This window comes from Lethenteron reissneri, chromosome 12, assembly GCF_015708825.2.
Source record: "Lethenteron reissneri isolate LAM-NWPU_2019-01 chromosome 12, ASM1570882v1, whole genome shotgun sequence".
NCBI classification, from domain to species: Eukaryota; Metazoa; Chordata; class Hyperoartia; order Petromyzontiformes; family Petromyzontidae; genus Lethenteron; species Lethenteron reissneri.
The window spans coordinates 7,635,352-7,651,691 of NC_083790.1; the positions used below are offsets into that span (position 1 = coordinate 7,635,352).

The 16,340-nt window shown below is 50.6% G+C and overlaps 1 protein-coding gene across 1 annotated transcript in view; it reads right to left on the minus strand.

Annotated features, from left to right (window-relative positions):
* The window catches only part of LOC133341836 (protein Niban 2-like), a 52,631-nt gene that overhangs the window by 15,786 nt on the left and 20,505 nt on the right, over nt 1-16,340 (minus strand). The window contains exons 4-10 of the mRNA XM_061550610.1: nt 13,144-13,252; nt 11,796-11,963; nt 10,242-10,354; nt 7,267-7,371; nt 5,754-5,916; nt 1,606-1,793; nt 819-980 (exon numbers count right to left, since the gene is read on the minus strand). Of these exons, the coding sequence (XP_061406594.1) occupies nt 819-980; nt 1,606-1,793; nt 5,754-5,916; nt 7,267-7,371; nt 10,242-10,354; nt 11,796-11,963; nt 13,144-13,252 (1,008 nt within the window). The remainder of the gene's footprint in view (nt 1-818; nt 981-1,605; nt 1,794-5,753; nt 5,917-7,266; nt 7,372-10,241; nt 10,355-11,795; nt 11,964-13,143; nt 13,253-16,340) is intronic.

Genomic DNA, 16,340 nt, shown 5'->3' on the forward strand with positions numbered 1-16,340 from the left:
TGTGATACAGGTGCGCGATCGTAACTTGAGTAGTCCGTGTGGAGTTGGAGTGCACGAAGCGGTGTGTGTGTGCGTACGTTCGTTACGTGTCGGATACGGATGCGCATTGGGAACGTGCCGCACAGGGCTATACTGCGAGCACGGCGTTTGATTGACGATGATGTGCGCACGTATGCTCGCAGCGTGGGAGCGCGGCGCGAGGCTGTAACAGTAGGGGCGTCGCGTTCGAATGCCGGCGAAACCGTAGCGGGCAATAGGGAGGTGGGGTAACGTAAACGAAATAGGGGATGCAGGCGGGAGGGACCCCGGGGGCCAACGGCCCCCACAGTGTGATACTAAGTGAGCCTGTCGCTGTGGATATCGGCGAATAATCTCGACAAATACACAGGGGTCCCCCCCTGGTTCTCCTTAGGGCCTTGTAAAAAATGTCTCCGGCGATAAAAGCACACGGAGCAGTGCGGTGTCGAGATGACATTCCGGTGGGGGCCAAGCACCCACACCGAGCACTCATAAGGCAAAGCAGGGGGGAGGTACCCCCCCTCCCCGCCACGGCCCCCCACTTCAATCTGCACGTGGACACGAGTCGGACAGTCGCCTCTTGCGCAATGTCTTTCAAATTCCCATGCAGGAGCAATTATTTTCACGGGCATAGCAAACGTGTTTTAGATAGCACCCAAGCAGCCACACACGTGGGAAACGTAAGTATTAATGTCTTCTTTTGCAACGTACGTAGCCAACCGTGCTAATAGGATGTGGGGGGGGGGGGGTGAGATGGGGGGGGGGGGAAGCGGGGGGAGTGGGGGGAGCACATGCTTCACCTGCTGCATGAGTCGCTGAGCGTGGTCGATGAGCGTGTCGAGTGTCGTGAAATTGAACGTCTGACGCAGCCTCTCTTTGTGCTCCCACAGCCCCTCCACATTCTTGTAGCTGGGCTGCATGGCCACCACGTTGTACGGAAGAACTTTCAGCTTGGACATCAGCTGTGCCGTACAGGGGATCACGCACGCACACGCACGCAGGCAGTCCTTAAGCGGAGAGTGCTGCTTTGTACGTCAGCATGTTGAACTTCTTTCGCACTGCACGCAGCCAACCGTGTGACAGGGGGTGCAATCGGAGGTGCAAACAGCTTTGAGCAACTAGGAGCCCACTGCAACCTGCCTGGAAACTAGCCAAGGTCATTCACGGCACAACGATCCCACATTTGACACTTTAAACACTGTAGGGGTTGGTGATGTTAGTGAGCGCCTATTAACGTTGGCTCAGCGGTAGAGCCCACGGCTGGTGATCTAAATTTGTGAGTTCAAAGCCGGGTTGGGGGTTGACTTTGCCCCTTTGATAAAATGAGGACCACCAGTGGTGGAAATTCATACATCCCTGTGGCAGGAGCAAACCTCTACATTGGACAACCAACTCAACTTCCCAACAAAGTGGTGGTCATTTCATAGACCACCGAGGGATGATGGGGCCACCAAGTCAACCCGAAGCAGGATTAGAACCCGCGACCTACCGAATGTGAACTGCTCGCTCTACGTAGAACGCCGTCGAATCCCGTAGCGGTCAACATTCCAGTGGAGGGTATCCGGCGGTGACGGCAGAGGCCCTTACCTTGCCGATCTGGTCGTTATTGGCGCCGTTCTTGACCTCGGCGATGATCTCGGAGGTTTTGCCGATGAAGAGAACGCGCAGCTGGGAGAAGCCCTCGCCCACGGGGTCCGCGAGGCTCTCGAGCAAAGTTGGCAAATCCTGCTGCACCTGGCTCCTCCAGAACGGCTCGGCGCTGGGGGCGACCCAAGCTGTAAATACACAGACAAAGATCCCCCGTATAGACTTAACAGACTATTGGGCAAGTGCTGTTCGCGAGCACCTGTGAAGATCGGCACAGCACACGAGGGGGGTGGGTGGCCAACGCCACGCCATGCCACGCCACACCGCCTTTTTCTCCCTAGTGGCAATGTTTTCACATCACACCAGGTACTCATTTGAGGCCGAGTCGAACCTAGAGGAGACCCAGGACTCGTTCAAATACCGTATTTTCCCGCATAAATGCGTATGCGGGCTATATGTGGGAAATACGGTAATCGTACCTGGTGTTGGTGGTGGCCGAGAGCCGGGAATCGAACTCGAGTTACCAGGGTCATAGCGAGATGCGCGAGACGCTGCGCCAGTGCTCACACACGCACGTGCAGAGGTCCCCCCCCGGCTCAGCCTCTCTCACGAACACACGGTCGGGCGCAAGTGCCGCGTGCGAGCACCTACTAAGGCTGCTGCCAGAGTCAACGGCGCTCGCCCACCGCCTATTTAAATCACGGAGCCAAGTGCTGGAAGTTCCACGTGACGTTCCATATGTAGTGACATAAGAGGGGAGGGGCTGCTGGGGGATCTGGGACCCTAGGCAACCCAGACGCTTAAGCCTCTTGGCGCCAGGCGCTAGGTTCCCAGGCAACCCAGACGCTTAAGCCTCTTGGCACCAGGCGCTAGGTTCCCAGGCAACCCAGACGCTTAAGCCCCTTGGCGCCAGGCGCTAGGTTCCCAGGCAACCCAAACGCTTAAGCCCCTTGGCGCCACCAACGGGGGGGGGGGGGGGGGGCTGTGTGTGCTCTGTGGGATATCTGGGGGTGCACACAACCCCACCCCTCGTTGGGGACGAGGCATAAAAGGGCAGCTCCCTGGACGATCGGGGCCAGTTGTAGCTCAAGACCCAAGACCCAAGACCAGCCATCTCAGGACCCTGGGACGATGTGAGGGCCAGTGTATCACCGTTGACTCCCCCACAAAGTGGAACTGATCATATGGACGCCGGCATGATAAATGGCTGAGTCAACCCCCCCCCCCCAACCAGGATTTGAACTCCGATTGCTGAGCCGGTCACTCCATCACAGAGCCAGCTGGCCGATATGGCAAGCAAGGTGGTGGTGGCCGTCAGCGAGACGGATATTTGGGGCCCTAGTACAAAATGTTGGCTGGGTGCCAACATTCATTCCCATGTAAATAAATAATATGTATTCTTGTAATATTTGGGTGCCCCCTTGAGCTTGGAGTTGGACCCGATTTCCCCCCCCCCCCCCCTCTTATCAGACCTGGGTGTCAGCAACACACCGGGTTGCCAGGGTCTTGCCAGTAATAAATAATAATCATAACGGCAGCATTCAAGTGCACCGAGATTGATGGACTCCGCATGGCTGCACACACAAAAAAAAAACATTACATTTCGGTTTTTGCACTTTATTTGGCTAATGTCTAGCTCAGAGAATTACAAATATCGGTTTGACAGTGATGCAACAAATCTATTGAAGGACTTTTTTGGAAGTCTTGTGAATTATATGTACCAGGGGCTGTTCTCAGAAATATGGGATTCATTGCTCGGTGAGATTTCTGAACTGGCTTTTTTGTCTAATTACACGATGACGATCGCAGAATTAAAAAAAAACATTGGGGGAAAGAAAGACCTGGGGCAGGTGAAAGGCTTCTCAAGAAGAGAATGGCCACTGGCGATATGTATACTCTGGGATTGAACCTGGGTGGCCAGAGTTTATAGGCAGTGTGTAGTTGTACGACGGCATCATCACTACACGTACGGACACACAAAACAACAGCTGCCATTCGCCACTAAGTGGGAGTGACAGGACCACAGTGCTTGTACCAGGCTAGGTGCACTCGGCTAGATGTACACAGAGACACAATAGACAGCACAATAAGCACGGTTGGCTACGCACGGTGTGAAAGAAGTTCAATATACATACACAGAGAGACAAAGATCCCCAATATAGCCTTTAATAGACTGTCAAGGGCAATTGCCGTTAGCGAGTAACACCTATGAATGCTGACACAGTGCACGAGGGAGTGGGTAGCCAGCACAATGCCCGGCCGCCTTTGTCTCCCCAGTGTTGATGTTGACACACTACACCAGGTACTCATTAGTGGCTGAGTCGACCTAAGGGATGCCCAGGACCGGTTCAGAGAATCATCACCGATCTTGGCCACGAGCGGGAATTGAACTCTGGCCGCCAGGTTCATAGCGCAGCGTGCTAACCGCTGCGCCACCACTCCCCACACACATACACATAAATAAAACAGGGGAAGCATATAAAACATTTACAGGCATTGCACATTAGGCATCATACTTACACTTGAATAGTTACTCGAAGTAATTGTTATGATCATCACATACGTGTGCAATCAACCAAGCGGAAGTCACAGAGAGATGCCCATCTGAAGACACCGTGTACCCTGAAGGATAGTATGCAAAAAATGTGTTCACTGAAAGGACACCAATTATGATGCAGATTACATCCCCAAGTAATTAAATGCTATCAACAGAATATTGATTATAATTGCTGCAGACAGAACAAACAAGAGACAGACAGCACACCGAGGAAATACTAATTTTTCACAAGGTCATTAAAGTGTGCAGGCATTTGCTATATCTATATATCTCAAGAGAGAGCTATGTATTTTCATCAGCCACAGTGATTCTACGCACAACGTGGACGTGTAATAATCCCTGCGTTGTCAGCCAGATTCTCACATTGAGAAAAGTTTTCGTTCCAAATTTGCATCACTAGTCAGACTTGCAGAGACACAATAACTCACTTCTCCACCCCGATTACGAAACAACTCACTAAAACCAGCATTCTTCACTAATTTCAGAAGGGAGGCCACTTTCGCCGATAAAACACCATCGGTGCGAGGGCCGCTACACAGTTGAAACCATTGGGGTTTGACAGCAGCACGATGATGATTATGGGGGGTGTTTTCACAAGTTGTGTATTCTCGGGGGGGGGGGGGGGGCACGTCAGGAGCCGTCAGGATTCGCCAGTGGCCCGCGGGCCTTGCAATGAAGAACACTGCGCTAAGCTGATGCGAAATATCCCGGCCGTTTCTTCAAGATGCGAATCTAAGTGGTGGTCAGGTGGCGCGGAGGTCAGGCCACTGAGCCGTCACCGCTGAGAACCCTGGGTTTGAGTCCAGGACGCCATCTGTGATTAAACCGGGCTCTCACTGGTACCGAGTTATGGCTTCTCCTGTTGTTTCCTAGATCGCGACGAGCGAGACCATTGGCGTTGCACTGGGTTGTGCCTGATATCTATGCCGAATATCTGTGTCGGTTAATTAGAAACGTGCATTGAGAGTATTTGGCTGCTACACATTTCGGACATGATTAGCCACTTCATTGGGCCATTATTTGTGGCCACGTCGCTTCTGAAAAGAGCTACATAGCTCAGTGGGCCTTACCTAGTAAAATAAAATTGTTAGTAGCATATGAATGTCACGTATCCTGGTTATGTACGTTTCTGCATTCACTGTTAATTAAAATATTATAAAAAAAAAACATGGAATGAGACGTGAATCTTCGCCACGGCAATGCTGTGGGACAGGTGATAGAACAGGCAGCGGCCGTCACATTTACTTAATTTAGCTTGTTTACTCTTTTTCAGGAGGATTCTGCCAACTTTTTCAGTATGGGACAATGTGGCTATTTGCAATCCCAATTGAGTCATTTGCAGCTAGCTGGTTAGTATTGAGATATTTTGCTAATACCAGTTAGACCGTGTGCAATATTAGTTGTTTTATCTACGGGAAGAAACCAGAGAATCCGGGAGGAAACCCATGCAGAGCAGCGGGAGAGAGAACATCCAATACTCCACACAGGAAGGCGCCCGAGTCGGCAATCTAACCATGGCACTCCCTGCCGTGGGACGCAAGCGTTACCACCGCGCCGGCCCCCAGCGTCGAACGCGCATCCGTCCCCGCACCTCGGATCTTGCGCTGCAGCTGCTCCTTGCAGGCGAGGATCTCGTTGAGGTCGGAGCGGACGAGCCCTTCGACCCTCGGGCGGCCCTCGGCGCACTCCTTGACGAGCGCCTGGTACCTGGGCTTCACCTGGTTACGCACCTGCCCGTAAATGCTGTCCTTCACCTGCGGCACAGAAGCGCGCACAGCCGATCGTCTTTGTTGCTCCCCGCCCCCCGCCTCCCCCGCCCCCCCGACCAGTGGTTATGTTCAGCACGATGACACAGGGGGGACAGTGGATAATCTGGTTCGATGAGCCCGTGCGGCTGTACGGCCGGTGCTTCATTTCAGCCAGAGCAATCCGGAACGCCAACCGTACAATTATTATGGCACCCAGCCAACATCCATCTCGACTTTCTTCTTCGTGTGGCTGGTGTTGAGGTACAGCAACGGCTCTAATTTTCCGTTGAGGTGGTCGGGCCAGATGATTGATTGCAGTAGCGGAGTGTCCCGAGTGACCACATTCGAACACCGGAGAGGATTTAATTTTCCATTTGTGCCTCCGGTATTCCCATCTGCTGCCATGGTTTGTGCGGATGCATGATACTGCAACAACTTTGAGTCCATGCATATCATTGTTATTATCCTGCTCAAGGGATAATTTAGGAGCACAGGGTACAATAATAGGAGGTTTTTATTATGGATAAGCGTACCCTGTACGAAAGCTTCAAATCTAGAATTAGTACCCTGTACTCTAGGGGCAGTGCCTCTCGCCAATAATTCGTACTCCATGACAGTCTATCATTGTGCCGAGTACAGCCCCTTTTGTCAATCCACTCTTGAATGAGGGTGTCCCCATGCCGTGTGGGTCATAGAGGATATTTGACCGTACTTCACGACTCACATGAGTGTGGGTTATTCAAGGTGGAAAGCATAACCTTGGAGCATAGTGCAGTAACAACGGTGGATTATTCTGCACTGCCCTCTGCAAACATTGCAACCGGGGGGCAGTGGACAAAACCAGTTTTTTGCGTGGTGGCTGCTCGCCCAAGCAGTGTGTAGACTCAAACCTGCTTAGCTTTTCAATATCTGGTGAGAATGGGCAAATGCCAGGTGACTTAGTCACAGAAAATAGGCGACTCAGCACTAGAGCGAGCGGCTCGCAATCAGACGGTCGTAAGATCAAATCCTGGTTGGGGGTAGACACGGCTCATTATCCCTCCGTGGTAGATAAAATCAGTCCAACTTTGTGGAGAAGCCAACAATAGGAATGTGGAATTCCCACCACTGGCTCAGAATTATAAAAAAAAAAAGCATATCGGAGCATCATCTCGATCTTCATTTGAGCTGGAAATAACTTAAGACTTTTCTTTTGAAAGAAGTTCAGCGAAAGATGTCAAATGCACCCAAGCGCTTCCACAGACGAGGTGGGAGGTGGCGTGGTCGGCGTGTGTTTGTGGATGTACTGGGACACCTGATGCCGAGTTTTTGACACAGGTGCACCAGGTGCTCGTCGTGCCTGCGGGCCCCACAGACCTGGATCCACGCCTTGAGCTGGTCGCTGGGTTTACCACGCAGCTTGGACTTCAAGTTGGTTTGCACCGCGGGGAGGACATCTTCCATCACCAGGTTACTGAGGATCTGCGGAATGCACGCGAGGATGCACGACAGTTAGAAAGGTGCGGCCCTGCAATTACTTGATTACTCCACTGCTGGCGGAAGGGGCTTCCGTTAAAACTCAAGAGATGCCCACTCCAAGGTTTTATTGCCAGGATGGGTAAAACCTATTCTTATTTTTCATACTTTAACACTGGCAAAAAAGGTCCTAGAGATACGGGCCTACTCTTCCATGCTGCCTCGAGGTGGGAGTACCCACGTTTTGCCCCACCAAACCTGCCGATCGACTAAACTGGTGTGTCCATTTATAATTCTGCTGATGAGTGGGTACAGTGCACGGACGAAGATAAAGATGCTGCCACTAACCATGTGAATGAAAGTAAAATTTTTGTTTACAGGACAGTGGAAATTAATTGCTGGAAGAATCCCTCCCCAGACCATGTCAGTCATGGGCTGTTGTTTTTATCATACTTCACCACCCTGGTCAGTGCGGGTTGGTGAAGGGGGGAGGGACTGATATCAATATTGCTCGGCACTAGCATTAGCCGTGGCCAGGAATTGAACTCGGGTCACCAGGCACACACACACACGTGTATATATTTGAGGCCGAGTCGACCTAGAGGGAGGGAGGCTTTTCCTGGACTACACCCATACACACATTCTCTCTCTGTCACACACACACACATTTGAGGCTGAGTCGACTTAGGAGAGGTGTTCAGGACCTCAACAATAACCGCCATTCGCCGCTAAGTGGCGGCGGCGACATCACCATGGCGCTTGTGCCAGGCTATGTGCACGTTGAGGCCACGTGAAAGACCTCACCCACACTCTCGCACAAAAAAAAAGACACAAACACACATCTTAACGCAATGCATTGCTAACCACGGTGCCACCCACCAGGTAAACAGTTGCAAAATATGATCAAACGCCTGTTAAACTGGTACTGTACTGCACTTTAGGGCCTGGTATGTGTGTGGGGTGGGGGTAGCACCACCACGCCTGCATGGTGGGCTTGCCAGCATTGACGTAGAAACACCGCACCAGATGTCACTTTCAGTTCAACACTGGGTAGTCCCAAGCCAGGATTCAGTTCAGTTGCGAGTTTAAAATGATCCGGGTCCTCCGGATTTCCTCCTGCATATTTAGAAACAACGTGCGTTTAGAGTGTTTGGCTGATGTTATAAATGTCTCCGTGATGAGCCACTTCGTTAAACTATCTCTTGTGGCCAGGTCGCTTCTGAAAAAGAGCGATATAGCTCAGTGGGCCTTACCCGGTAAAAACACATTTAAAAGTAAAAAAAAGATTAAGAAATACTTAAAAAGCTAATTTCACGATTAATTATGTTAAATTAACAAATTACAGCACGAATAATAATAATACAAACTACTTACTCGGTAAAACCACACCGAGTTTAGAGACTCTTTGTTTACACAAGGGTCTTGGCCATTTCAGTTTATTTGGCTCGTACAACAATGCGAGTTGTGTAGGAGAAAATCGGGGGGCCCGAGCACAGAGCAACGTATGCAACTCGAGAAGCCGCGGAAGCTCCAAAGCATTTATCAAAACTGCGATTGCACCCGGGGGAGTCAGGATAATAAATGCCACCTTGCAAAGTCAGGAGAGAACTTCGGAGTCCCTCAGGACCAGTCTTAGGCCGAATGTCAAAGCCACCATGGGGAAAAGTGAAGTCATTACGGAGTAATATTCTTAGGTTTTTTTCGGTAAAGTCACGTAGGTAAAAAAATTACAATTCATAAAAGTAAAATATTTATTTTACTTTCATTAATTTTAATAATAAAAGTAAAATATTTATTTTACTGTTATTAATTTTAATGTTTTACATACGTGACTTTACCGATAAAAACCTAAGAATATCATTACGGAGTCTCCTCAGAATCAGAAACTTGATTTAGACCGGAGGAATCCGATGAGCTCAGATGCTCTTTATCACCCGCATAGGCTTTCCTCCTCCAACGCGTTCAGAGATTCACGAGTTGCCAAACGAGACTGTGTCAAGGCTGCGTTCTTCTTCTTTCATACGGCTGCTGATGTAGATGGCAGAGCAACAACTACAATTTCCCATTCAGGTGGTCAAAGCAGACAACCGCGGCAGGAGCAGCACGGTTGGCTACGTACGGCACGAAGGACGTTCACACATACGTACGTATTACTGTAACGTCTCCTTCGTATCTGTGGACTCGGGCATTGCGTCCTCATACGTGGTGTGGTCTGTTCTGGATGAACACGGTGCCACACCGAAGGGTTTTTAGAAATGTTGCAACTTTCCATTTCCTTCTCCCTCCCTGCCGTGCCCCCCTCCCCTTCCTCCCCCCCCTATGCAAGTTATCTTCCCCCTTACCCCCTTTCCCCTTCCCATATAAATATGCATGCCCCCCCCCTCTTCCCCGCACGTGGTCCACAGCTGGGTAGGGTGGTGAACCCAGTGGTCCACCTTCACGGGGCCCCGACGTCCGGGGTTACCGTTCGCGGAATTCCTGTTCCTGGTCCCGCTTTGCAGCGGGCGCTCGTTCGTGAAGTCGCAATAGAAACTAAAAATGTTGCAGCCATAAATTAAATATTTCATCTTGATTTAAAGCTTTCGTGACTGCAGGGATTCATATTCTTGGTTCTTTCGGTAAAGTCACGTAGAAGGGAAATAATAAAAAAAGTTTTTTTTTATATTACTATTATTTTATTATTTCCCTTCTACGTGACTTTACCGAAAGAACCAAGAATATTTAAATATTTCAGTTTTATAATTACATGTTTAATTTAAGGCTGCAGCCTTCGGCTCGGGGAGCACCGCGACGACTTGGCTACCACACTCTCCTCTGCACCCCCCCCCACCCCGCCCGTGTGCCGGACGACAGCCGTGCCACCCCTCACGTCTCACCTCCACCTCGGTGCCGGTACACATGGCCCACGTGCCGAACTCGCCGCCCTCCTGCCGGTAGAGACGCACGCTCTCGCGCAGCGCCTGCACCTCCACCTTTTCGGAAACGCCCGCTGCGCCGCGACGAGGATGCAGGAGAGCGAGGGCGCGCACACACACACAAAGACAAAGACAGAGATCCCACTAAATAGGTTAAGAAATACTTATAAAGCAAACAGCACATAAAATTTATGACGTGAACAAATAATAATAATAATCACTTACTCGGTAAAACCACACCGAGTTTAGAGACTTTTTGTTTACAGAAGGGTCTTGGCCATTTAAGTTTATTTGGCTCGTACAACAATGCGAGCTTTGGGGCAAGCATTGTTAGTGAGCAGCTGTGCAGGCCGGCATGGCACACGAGGAGGTGGTGTTTGGCAGCACCACACTCGGCAGCCTTTGTCTCCAAAGTTCTGATGTTTGTTTACACATGGCACCAGGTACTTATTAAAGGCTACGTCGACCTAGGGAAGGCCCAGGACTGGTTTCACATATTCAGACATTTGTACTTGATGAACTCGGCTCGAACTCGGGTCGCTGGGTTCATTGCTTACTGCACTAAACACGACACAACTGCTCCCCATAACAACTACGCGCGCACACACAGACACCTACAAATGCACACGCGTGCACACATACAAATGCTCACATGTACACACGTACACACACACTAATTGGTTGCACTCGGAAATTCATTTCTCACTCAATATCTTCCCACGCTGCCTTGGCGTAGGGTTTATTGGCGTAAAGCACTACCACTGGAGCACAAGGGTACACCTTTCTAAAATCACCGTGTTATTGCACCCAATATTCCTACACCACTATAGGCAGGTGTGGGACAAAATAAGGCGAGATGAATGTGGCGTGCCAAAGTAATTCCAGCGTTCAGCACTATTCTGGCTGTAATTAAGCCATTAAATAACAGAGTGAGAGCGAGACAGAGTGTGTGAGAAAGCGAGAGTGAGTGTGAGAGAGCAAGAAAGTGAGAAAGGGAGAGCGAGAGACTGAGAGCGAGAAAGAGAGAGAGATTGAGAGAAGGAGAGTGAGATGTGGCACATTAGGAATGGACCACTCTTTTAATTATGTCCTTGTGCAGCAAAGGAGTAAAATGTGGTTCTGTGAAAGTCCTGATGTGCTGTGCAGTGCATCAATGCACGTGTGTACAGCAGCATGTGTGTACAGCAGCATGTGTGTACAGCAGCATGTGTGTACAGCAGCATGTGATGACCGAGTCGGGCCTGTAGGTGGCTGGCAGGGTTAATGAATAACCGCACGTGTAAACCAGCCACGTGGTTAATGGCGTCTCGGAAGAATTGCTGCGTGTAACACGCGCTGGTGCATTTTACAGAGTGACGGTGCGGTTCTTCACAAGATTAATATTAACCACAATAAATAAATGTGCTTGCCCTCGATTTGGAGCACTTTGCCCACGTCCTTCATTTCGAGTGTGCAACATAGAGATTGAGAGCGGGAGAGTGAGGTGGCAGACGAGCGGAAGACGGCGGGGCGCACCTGCGTTGACGTGCCGGATGGAGTCTTTGAGGGCGGCGTGGCACTCGGAGTGCCGCTCGGCCGTCTGGGTGCACAGGTAGACATGCTCACGGTACGGGTGGAGCAGGTAGACGGCGTACGGGGTCGGGCAGTGCAACAGTGGGGAGCCACTCACCTTGCCCTTGGGTTCTGCAATCCACGCACGGGGTATCAGAGTAAAAAAGAAAAAATATGTGTCTGTGTGCGAGTGTTTGGAGGGTGCAATCTCTGGCAAGGTGGGCGAGCACAGGTGGTGCTTCTGCCCAGTTCAATCAGTTAACCCATTACACCCGGGTATACCCCGTGACCTCTTGCCAGTGGAGTGTTCTACACTGCAATGTGGCCTCAAAGTGTACCTAGCCTGGCGCAAGGGCTGCGGCGACGTCGCCGCCACCACTTGGTGGTGAATGGCAACAGTTGTTGTCGAAAGGCGATTATTTCACGATATTAGATCCGTGAAGCAAACAGGAATTGGTCAACACTGAAATGTTGTTTGTACAATATCCCCAGTTGATACCGTGTGCTTCAACACTACAAGAATCGTACGTTACAGAACTCTGCAGATCAAAATCTTATTGTAAGAGCATAATACACACATCGATTGGTGCAGAGATACATACACGCTGTACATTATGGGTTCAAGCCACCTCTGCAGCCACAAAAGATGCTACCATTCCCCCCACACAAAGTAACAAAATAATTATTGATTTGTGGATCAATGTTGGGGCCCTGGATCGTTCCAAGACATCAGATTGACAGGAGGCGGGGGGGGGGGGGGGAGGGAAGCGGGCTGAGTGAATTGTTTCTTCCCTAAAAAATAAATAGAAGAACGAGATTAATCTGCGAGTCACTACGGCCAATACATAATACAACGTACGCTCAAGTTCCTGATGGAAATGAAACAAAAAAAAAGTGACACGTATGTGTCCGGTATTCAGAAGCTGGGCCGAGATAACAGGTGACGTGGGGACAAGGGGAGATGAGGCGATTACACGACCGGAGAACGCGTCCGTATTGCTTTGAAGACGTGGGGGTTGAGCGAGGTAATCGGCACGAATAGCAGTGCCCTTTATTTACCCAAGGAAAGCCTCGCTCGCAGGGTTCTGCAACGGCGTGAAAAACCTACACACGCGAGGGAATAACCCTCAGAGCAGCCGCACAGATGAATTCAATACATATCCATCCTGGCATCTCCTGGCCGCTACGCATTCCCAAAGCTGCAACACGTAGCATTCCCCAGGCAAATCACCCATCCAAGTAATAACCCGTCTCAAACGCCTGCCGAGCCTCCGAAGTGGTTCTGGGCGACTTGCTCACCCACCGCACCCACCTGCATTGGGGGAGACGGCCACCAGGGACTGGTACTTCTGCAGGGACGGCAGCACCTGGAAGCCGGCGCACCAGAGCACCCCGCTGGGCTCCGCGCCGTCCTTGTAGGCCTGCACGCCGGCACGGCACGGCAGGGGTGGGGGGACAGTAGCCAACGGTCAGAGGTCGCAAACGGGTTTTGATTCCTTACCCGTACCCGGCCGCACCAGGGTCGCAAACGGGTACCCGTACCCGGCCGGGTACGGATAGCCGGGTATCGGGTAGGGTACGGGTATCGGGTACCCGGTTGCGACCTCTGCCAACGGTACGGCAAGGGGGGGGGGGGGGACAGTGGCCAACGGCACCGGTCACCACCCAAGCGAGGCCCGCCTCCTCCGCGAGCCTGGGTTCGAATCCAGCAACACGCCTGCGATCAAACCCCGCGTTTTCCGAGCAGGTCTGTAGCTAGACATTTTGGCCCCCGGGGTACGGTTCTACGGTGGCGAGATGTTAACTACCTCTCCTGGCGTGCAGGAGGTCGTGGGTTCAATCCCGACCCTGACGCCTGCTGTATATTTGGAGTTTGCATGGTCTCCCCGTGGTAACGTGGATTTTTCTCCGGGTCCTCTGGTTTTTCCCTCCACATTCAGAAACCTGCGTGTAGAGTATGTTATAAGGCACTTCGTTGAGCTATCATCCGTGGCCAGGCAGGTTGCTTCTGAAAAAGAGCTATGTAGCTCAGTGGGCCTTACCTGGTAAAATAAAATTAGTGTTAGTTTAGGTGCCATCCATTGCGTGCCTGCCCACTCCTGCCCCCCTACCCTCCTCGAACATTTGAGACCCCAGCCGCCACCGCTTCATTCGTTCCTGACAATTCAGTGGCAGCAATTTGGGCTGCGCCATTATTGGAGGGGCACCCAGGATGGCCGCCCTCCCCTCCCCTCGCTACAGCACTGCGCTCAATTGCTCGTGAGGTGATGGTCTCAACCCAGTCGCCAATGAATGCACAAAACCATCGCACATTAATTCTCGGCACTGTACGTCACATAAATAATATACAGCACCGAGGATTAAGATGTCAGCTTGACTATCATGCCACGAACATTACTCTCACGTGGCATACGAGTACCGCAGCCTACTTTGTGGACCAAAGGTCACTCGAAGGGATATCGGAGGCAGTTCTGTGATATCCGCTTCTGTGTACCCTTCTCATGACACCAAGGGTTACACTGCTTTTTGAGAAATCCCAACGGGATTCTTTGTCAAATGACGTGACGCCAAAAGCACGATCGGGAAATAACTATGGGGAAAATTGCACCAGCGGCGACGACGACGACAAAGCATGTTCACTCACTCGTCACCTCCTGGATGGTGGGGGCTGGGTGGTCTAGAAGGGAGCCATCACTCTCACCCCACCAGCATCAGCTTAGATCCAACCTCCACCGTGCTGTGGGAATATTGCCCAGATTGCCAATGAGCGCACCATCTGGTAACACGCGGCGGTGTAAACAAACTCGTGTCATCGTACGCAGCACCGGGCCATTGTGTTTCAGTGCGGAATGGCAGATTGTAAAAAATTTCTGTAACTGCAAAGCACTTTACGGAACCAAATTGTCTCACGCGGCGTGCTTGCCTCAATTGTGCAAAACGAGCTCAATTGAACAATAACCATTCCATTTTATTAAATGGCGTCCACCTCATATGCTCCCTCCTCCTAGCACACAAACCATACTTTGTCCTAACATGACAGACCGGTTTGTAAAGCAACACTCGGTATTGCATTTGTTGTGAACACACGCAGAGAAAACACAGCACACAGACCTCCTCCCATTACCTCCTCCACGCGTGTGTGACATTCACCACAACAGACATTGTGTTTGATGGGCCGGAGCAGAAAACACGGTGCTGCAACTGTGCTTTGCCTGAACACGTGATTGAATCAAACCGTGCATGTCCAAGAATACACGCATAAACAAAAAACTTTACGGGACCTCCTTTGCCAGTACCAAAATATGAGAATAGGTTTTTCCCTTTTTTCTGGCAACAAAACAGGTGTTAAGATGTTAAAACACCAAACTGAAGCCTTTTACAAGGAATCATGTCTGCATTAACCACAATACTTGTGGTCAGAATGCAAATAAAACACATACTCTGACAGTAAGTGCATTGTCTTTGAAACTGATTGGTTCACACAAGAGACAGCTTTCTTTCAGTTCGGTGTTTTAACATCTTAACACCTGTTTTGTTGCCAGAAAAAAGGGGAAACCCTATTCTCAGACAAAAACACTCTTCAATTTGACTTTTTCGGTCACGAGGGAAAGTGTTGCTTGCAGAAACCTATTGAGGTTGACACGGTACAGGAGGGAGTGGTGTAGCCGCCACCACACCCAATGCTTATGCTCACACAGCACACAAAGTCGTGTCCAGATCTTACAAAGATCTTTGAGCTCCTCACACATTTTAACCTGGTTAAACCAAGGATTGATCGTAGGCAGGCCTGCCTGAATGTTTCAAACCAGTGCAGATGTTCCTTCAAGAGGGGTCCAGGTTTCGCAAGCATAGAGAAGGGAGGGAATGACTGTGGCTGAGATGACCTGGAGCTTCATATGGAATATGATCGTGAGCAGAGGGCCAACGACCCCAAAAGCACGAATAATAACCCAGAGCCCTGACCTATTGATGTTATCACAAGCCTTGACCAGGTCAGTAAAGCAGAAATTCCCTACAATTCCCTACAACATCCTCACCCTCCCTCAGAAGTTCACCTGTGAGATAATCTCTGCCGAGTGCAAGTACTTGACATCTGTGAAAAATACCTTCATAGCTCATGGAATTCCTCCAGTTATAAATAAATCTTCAGATTCTGAAGGACAAATACAAAGATCTCCGGTATAGCCTGCGTAGACTATCGGGGCAAGTGCTGTTAAAACCAGCTACGATAGCCGGCATGGCTCGAGGACATGGGTGGCTAACACCACGCCCGGTTGTCATTGTCTCCCAAGTGACGATGATTATACACCACACCAGGTACTTATTTGAGGCCGAGTCGGCCTAGGGGTGGCCCAAGGCCGGTTCAGATTATCGTCACCGGTGTTGGATACCGTGACCGGGAATCCAACTTGGATCACCGGATTTGTAGTGTAGCGTGCTATCCACTACTCACACAAATATTGAACTATAACTAAGACAAAATTCCCCTGTACAGCCTTAACAGACTGT